General features: G+C 38.3%; 1 protein-coding gene across 2 annotated transcripts in view; it reads right to left on the bottom strand.

Moving 5' to 3' along the window:
* Window positions 1–366: 366 nt before the first annotated feature.
* Window positions 367–7,327, bottom strand: part of cdh11 (cadherin 11, type 2, OB-cadherin (osteoblast)) — a 104,815-nt gene continuing 97,854 nt past the window's right edge. For both annotated transcript variants that reach the window (XM_034101157.2, XM_034101158.2), the window contains exon 16: window positions 367–3,214. In XM_034101157.2, the coding sequence (XP_033957048.1) occupies window positions 2,855–3,214 (360 nt within the window). In that variant the 3' untranslated portion in view covers window positions 367–2,854. The remainder of the gene's footprint in view (window positions 3,215–7,327) is intronic.

Genomic DNA, 7,327 nt, shown 5'->3' with positions numbered 1-7,327 from the left:
TCCATCGATCTCAGCTTCACTGTGTGTTGATTTAAGTTCAGAATAAACAAGCGTTCATATCGTAATGAGTCGATATTCTAAAGTTTTCTAAGTGGCAGGCAGTGGATAAATGTCAATGTTTCATAATAGGGAAAAGTCAAAGTATTCAAAGTGCTCGTTTCAATGTAAATCTCATAGATGCCATGTATTGAATCTGGGACAACAGGTGAGAGGCTGCGTTCCCATATGTATGTTTCGTTGCACATTTCTCCCATAAAAGACCCACAATGCTTCAGCTAATGAGCATCTTTCAGTATATCTCTTTGTAAGATATTTGTAAGCATGAAAATAAAGTCTACTCCCACACACAACTGAATATAATTTTATAAAAGAGAATTTATTTCAAAGTTTTTTTTTCGCTTCGGAGATTGAAGCACATAGTAAAGCAACATTACAATGTTCTGAAAATATAAGTGTGATGCTGTAACATTTTTCTTAAATCTTATCTTTCTTAACATGTTTTTTGTTGTAATACTGGAATATTCTGCATGTATACTAAAATAAGAACTTTTAAAATTGTACAAATCGGTACCATAAAACTTGACAGAGAATAAGAAGGAGGCGTTCTCTCACTGCAACACACAGATTGCTCGTCTCCTCTTGAGCGCGGAGGAAGAGCGAAGACACGCCAAATAATGAAACAAAATGAACAACAAAAGAAATGAAAGAGGTCGTTCGCACACACGTGAAGTTCATCTTTAACTTTCGGCAGTATGTTCGTTATCGCCGTAGAAAAACCAACATTTTTAAACGACCATAAAAAACATCACATTTGCAAAGTTAAACATGAACTTGTGGCCAAAGAAAGAACAGTTATTGTCATATAATGATGATAACAATAATAATAATAATCATAATATAATAACATTAAAAAAGAGAACCTGCACGATTAAAAAGGATGTTCTGGTTTCAGCCTCTCAGGAAACACACCTTGGGTTTTTTCCAGGCTGCACGCTTTATGTTTGATTAGCAACACGTGTTGATACAACAGCTGTTGCCGCCAACATATCGGGTGTTGGAGGAAAAAACACAACGGTACATTTACTCCGTCGACATCAGGGGTGTCCGAACTTTCTTCAACGAGGGCCGCATTCAGAAAAATATCACTAGAGGTGAGGTATACTGCCTCATAAGTTAAGCTAGCAAAATGAATCAAAAGTAGGTAAATTATGTTAATCTACTTTAAGAAAAATATTCAGTTCATCATGTATTGTGTTAGCAGATTATTCCGTACTCAGATTTCTTACAATACGTGGACATAGCAAGGGTTTATTTCAAGTATATAAGTTATTGGGCTTTTTTCGTATCAACTCAAAACATGTTTTCCACTTTAATTTACTGAATATATTTGAACATTGGGCTTATGACCACTACTGTGTAATATATGTGTACAGATATATTTAATAAGTACAATACAAGGAAAGCTCATATTTCAGTTCTGGGCCAAAATCCATTATACTTTTTGAATTTGCCGACGACCGATTCGTGACGACCGCATTTGGCCCCCGGGCCGAAGTTTGGACACCCCTGCTCGACATGTACCGTGCCGACAGAAACCCCCACATCCTGTTTCAAGAGTGCAGGAGAAGTGATATATCACATGTCTGCACACCGCTCTGTACATATACCTACCATGGAGAATAGTCTGCTTTCTGGATATACTTTTCAAAAACAAAAAGGAGAACGGAGAGAATGCACCGCGTTGCAAGAGTGTCCGTTAAGATTAAGGCGATTTTTTAGAGCTCACAGGTTTTTACTGATTGATCGTCATTGGTGGACTCCGAATGAGGAAGTGATCGTTCATTGGTGGACTCCGAATGAGGAAGTGATCGTTCATTGGTGGACTCTGTGTTTTGGAAGTGATGGGAGGGAAAGGGGGGACACAATCGGGGGGCGTGGAGAAGGGCAGCTTTTTTCTTTTCACATCTTCTCCGCAGTGAAGAATGAAAAACATGGAGTCATCCACAAATCAAATCCACGTCGAGTCTTTTTGGGAGTATAAAAAAAAGGAGTTGGTAGCATGTCCACAGACACTCAGACAGTCCGTGTGAGTTCATGTGTCTGCGTGTCGCTACTGAAGCTAGCGGTCTCTATTGATACTCTTGTTCCGTTTACCCCTGGAGTTGTTGTTTATTTATTATAAGGCCACCATACTGTGAAGATGCTGCGAGCGCCTTCAGAGTATCAACAACCCAGAGTCTGTCACGCTATCTAAACCACAGTACCTGCTGAATCTGCACACACAACGACACATGGGAAAAGCGTTTTGTTTCACCCCCACCGACACATAAACACTTCTCTTCCGTAACATCAGGCAGCTGCTGGATCCCGTGCTAACTTTTTCTTTTCATTCGCTTTTCTTCCTCGAAATACACCCCGTTCAGAAACGCGTCAAGGTCAAATCTCTCCGGGGATCCATCGAGGACCTTCGTCAATCCAGTCCAGAAAAGTGTGGAACCTCTAAGAAACTAAACGGTTAGCTAAAAGCAACATTTTTGCCCCAACTATTTACTTTCCAACGGACAAACTGGTGACATAACGAATCTCCCAGCCCTGCGATGCTCGAGTCTGTAGAAAGAGAAAGGGGAAAGAGACATACTGGAGACATTTGGGGGAAAAGTGGTAGCGTAGTCCAAGCGTTCTTCACGTGTTCATTAATCGTCTTGGAGGACCATGGAAGGGAACGTCCGTTGACACATTGGCATGTACTGATCAGGTTGGTAACAAGTGGGTACTGGGGAGTGTTAATCCTCAGTTAACAAATCCTCATGGAATCAATAAATCAGAAGGGGGCGTCCACTCAGTAAGACCACTGTTAAGAGTCTTCTTCATCCTCATCGTCCATGAAGCAGTCTTTGGTCCCGTACAAATCCGCCAGCTTCTTAAATCTCGGCCCCCAACTCTGCAAGTAGTCATAATCCAAGTCAGATTCGGTCGTGACGGACTCGAGGGAACTCAACGACCCCGCCAAAGATCCTCTGCCCTCGTATCCGTAGATCTGAATGGAGTCGTAGGGCGGTGCCGTCGCGTCGCTGTCGGCCTCCGCGATCCTCGATTTGATGAAGTCGTCGACGTCCACGCTGTGTCCAGTGTGGCCGCCGCCGGGCCTCAGGGGGAACTGGAGCTCCGGTTTGATGTCCTTTCTTGGCAGGAAACCGTTGGCACCGTCTGGGTTCTGGGCGAATACAAAGAGAGAAGCAGTCAGATAAACCCGCACGATGCTTTGTCAAAGAAAGTTTTGCAACATCAACAAGGAAACAGACCTTTAAAGTAAAAGGTTCACTGCAAACATCATTAGTAGAGATGGCAAAAGTACACACATCCTTTACTCAAGTAGAAGTACAGATACTCGTGTTTAAAAATATTCTGGTGAAAGTAGAAGTACTGACTAAACTTCTTTACTCAAGTCAAAGTAAAGAGGCTTTGAAGTGTACTTCAGTAAAAAGTACCCATAACTAGCAGCTGTTTTAAAGAGTACCTGACCTCCCTTTATATCAATAGAACAATAATGTCATTGTTAGCTAATGAATGTTTCCATGCTGAACAACGGCAACATGACAACGTTTCCATTGGTCCCTCTTCTTTAGAGAAGACCAGGAAGTGATGGATACACGGATCGTGTTCCAACCAATAGGCACGCAGTGACTCTAAAGAATAATGACCACGCACCAACACACATTCAGACTAAAGGAACCAGCTGTTTGGGAAATGAGAGAAGTAGAAAGTACAGGTATTTGAGTTCAACATGAGAGAAGTAGAAAGTACAGGTATTTGAGTTCAACATGTGAGAAGTAGAAAGTACAGGTATTTGAGTTCAACATGTAGGAAGTAGAAAGTACAGGTATTTGAGTTCAACATGAGAGAAGTAGAAAGTACAGGTATTTGAGTTCAACATGAGAGAAGTAGAAAGTACAGGTATTTGAGTTCAACATGTAAGAAGTAGAAAGTACAGGTATTTGAGTTCAACATGAGAGAAGTAGAAAGTACAGGTATTTGAGTTCAACATGTAAGAAGTAGAAAGTACAGGTATTTGTGTTCAACATGTAAGAAGTAGAAAGTACAGGTATTTGTGTTCAACATATAAGAAGTAGAAAGTACAGGTATTTGGGTTCAACATGTAAGAAGTAGAAAGTACAGGTATTTGAGTTCAACATGTAAGAAGTAGAAAGTACAGGTATTTGTGTTCAACATGTAAGAAGTAGAAAGTACAGGTATTTGTGTTCAACATATAAGAAGTAGAAAGTACAGGTATTTGAGTTCAACATGTAAGAAGTAGAAAGTACAGGTATTTGAGTTCAACATGTAAGAAGTAGAAAGTACAGGTATTTGAGTTCAACATGAGAGAAGTAGAAAGTACAGGTATTTGAGTTCAACATGTAAGAAGTAGAAAGTACAGGTATTTGTGTTCAACATGTGAGAAGTAGAAAGTACAGGTATTTGTGTTCAACATGTGAGAAGTAGAAAGTACAGGTATTTGAGTTCAACATGTAAGAAGTAGAAAGTACAGGTATTTGTGTTCACATGTAAGAAGTAGAAAGTACAGGTATTTGAGTTCAACATGTAAGAAGTAGAAAGTACAGGTATTTGGGTTCAACATGTAAGAAGTAGAAAGTACAGGTATTTGAGTTCAACATGTGAGAAGTAGAAAGTACAGGTATTTGGGTTCAACATGTAAGAAGTAGAAAGTACAGGTATTTGAGTTCTACATGTAAGAAGTAGAAGGTACAGGTATTTGGGTTCAACATGTAAGAAGTAGAAAGTACAGGTATTTGTGTTCAACATGTAAGAAGTAGAAAGTACAGGTATTTGTGTTCAACATGTAAGAAGTAGAAAGTACAGGTATTTGAGTTCAACATGTAAGAAGTAGAAAGTACAGGTATTTGAGTTCAACATGTAAGAAGTAGAAAGTACAGGTATTTGAGTTCAACATGTGAGAAGTAGAAAGTACAGGTATTTGTGTTCAACATGTAAGAAGTAGAAAGTACAGGTATTTGTGTTCAACATGTGAGAAGTAGAAAGTACAGGTATTTGAGTTCAACATGTAAGAAGTAGAAAGTTCAGGTATTTGGGTTCAACATGTAAGAAGTAGAAAGTACAGGTATTTGAGTTCAACATGTAAGAAGTAGAAAGTACAGGTATTTGAGTTCAACATGTAAGAAGTAGAAAGTACAGGTATTTGAGTTCAACATGTAAGAAGTAGAAAGTACAGGTATTTGTGTTCAACATGTAAGAAGTAGAAAGTACAGGTATTTGTGTTAAAAATGTAAGAAGTAGAAAGTAAAAAGTCGTCAGAAAAATAAGTAGTGGAGTAAAGTACTGATGTCAGAAAGATGTATTTAAGTACAGTAACAAAGTATTTGTACTCCACTACTTCCCACCTCTGGTTCTGGGTGAGTACAAAGAAAGCACCAGTCTGACATGTTTTCGTTCATCACAGCAATTGCGTTTTCAACATCAACAAGAAACAAGGAAACAGACCTTTAAGATTTAAAGGAAAAGGAAGTTCAAGACCCTTTAATGGATAATTGAGCTTGGGTTAAACTCCATATATAACTTTAGGACTAACTTAAAGCAGTTCTTCAGTGTAACCATTTTGAATCCTGAGGCCCTGACTCTTTGCTGTTCAGGACATGGTTTAGTTCAGAGATAATGTATCATGGTATAATGCTGATTTATAGAGTCTCTAAAAGTGTTGACCTTCAATCTTTGAGCAGATTTTAATATATCGTAAACAGGAGAATCATTTGTGTACTCGCCCTGAAAGACCGAATGCGGTGGAGAAAAATAAATAATTTGTCCTTTTATTTATTTCCAAGTGCTTTTTTATACTTTGAGAGTCTGGTGAGACAAATGTATCTTCAAGGCCTACTGTTTCTTTTCTTCTTTTTAATGCTGCTTTAATTCTATTTTGAGATGTTTAAATTCTAGTATTGTTTATTTCTACTCTGTAATGCCTTGTTTGTTGTTTTTTATGCTGCTGCAAAGCAAACATTTCCCAAATCAGGATCAATACAGTAACTCTTATCTTATCTTATATAATTCCCACCTTTTTTTATACTTATGTTTTTATTGAGTTTTCACAACAATAATAACAGAACAACAAAACATAATACACACAAATCAGTTGTAAAATAAAACACAATAAATACTAGTTGTCTGAAGACCTTCAATATTCACACATACCGTACGAGATTGAATTAGTCATTCACTAACTCGTTGGTGTCAACCATGTAAATATTCCACTTTTCCCATTTCCTATTGAATGCGTTCTCTTGGATTCTCAAAACATGTCAACTTTTCCATGACAGAAATATCTTCAACAATTTCCAGCCACTGCTCCCGAGTCGGAGCGTTCACATCAACCTGTTAAGCCCGAAGGTCCCCGCCGACGGGGACCCTGATTTTTTTTATACACACTCACACAAATATTTTTAATATTTTTTTAAGAATCTTTTTTTTTTATTTACATTTGTAAACATTTTTTTTTTTTTAATGGAATGAATACCTATAGTGATTATTCAATGTAATACAATGATTTTTATAGTCTGGTATCTGAAAAAGGTCAAATGGCACTGATGGGCCCAAATGTGCCCAAAGCTTATTCCGCCTGGACTTTATTTTCATAAACCTCTCTAAAAAGGTCAAATGTCACTTGTTTTGCCTCAATCTTGATACAGGGTACTTATTATATGTTATAATTTGGATTCCTAAAGCTTTTAGGCTACTAACCCATCATTCAAGGTTGGTCTTCACTATAAGTAATGGGTTTTCTTTAGGCGGAGACAGGAATTTACATTTTTTTGCTATGTTCCATCTGAATTTACTCTTACACAGAAACATCTATATTGATTCTGACACTTCTACATCCAACTCACAGATGTAACCTTGCTTTGATAACAACAATTATTCATATAAACCTTTTAGAAGTGAAGTTACAGTCATTTGTTCTGGGAATGTCATTTTCGAGCCTGAAACCTGAAAAACAGGCTCGGGGTTTAACAGGTTATTTCTGGTTATAATAATAATAATAATAATATATACATTTTCTATAGCGCTTTTCTGAACCCAAAGACGCTTTACATTTGGGAGGGAGGGTAGACAAACAAAACAAAAACAAAGACAGAACCAAAAAGAAACAAAGAAACAGAAAAGCAGTCAGGAGGAAGTTGGTTGAGAGGGGGCGGGGCTTATGGATGCAGAGTTGAAGAGGTGGGTTTTGAGGCGGGACGGGAACAGGGTGAGGGACTCAGACTCACGGAGGTCTTGGGGGAGGGAGGTCCAGAGCTTC

The sequence above is a fragment of the Pseudochaenichthys georgianus genome, chromosome 15 (assembly GCF_902827115.2).
Source record: "Pseudochaenichthys georgianus chromosome 15, fPseGeo1.2, whole genome shotgun sequence".
In the NCBI taxonomy this organism is placed as follows: domain Eukaryota; kingdom Metazoa; phylum Chordata; class Actinopteri; order Perciformes; family Channichthyidae; genus Pseudochaenichthys; species Pseudochaenichthys georgianus.
Note: the sequence above shows the minus strand (reverse complement) of the source record. Positions and strands in the feature narration are given on the sequence as shown.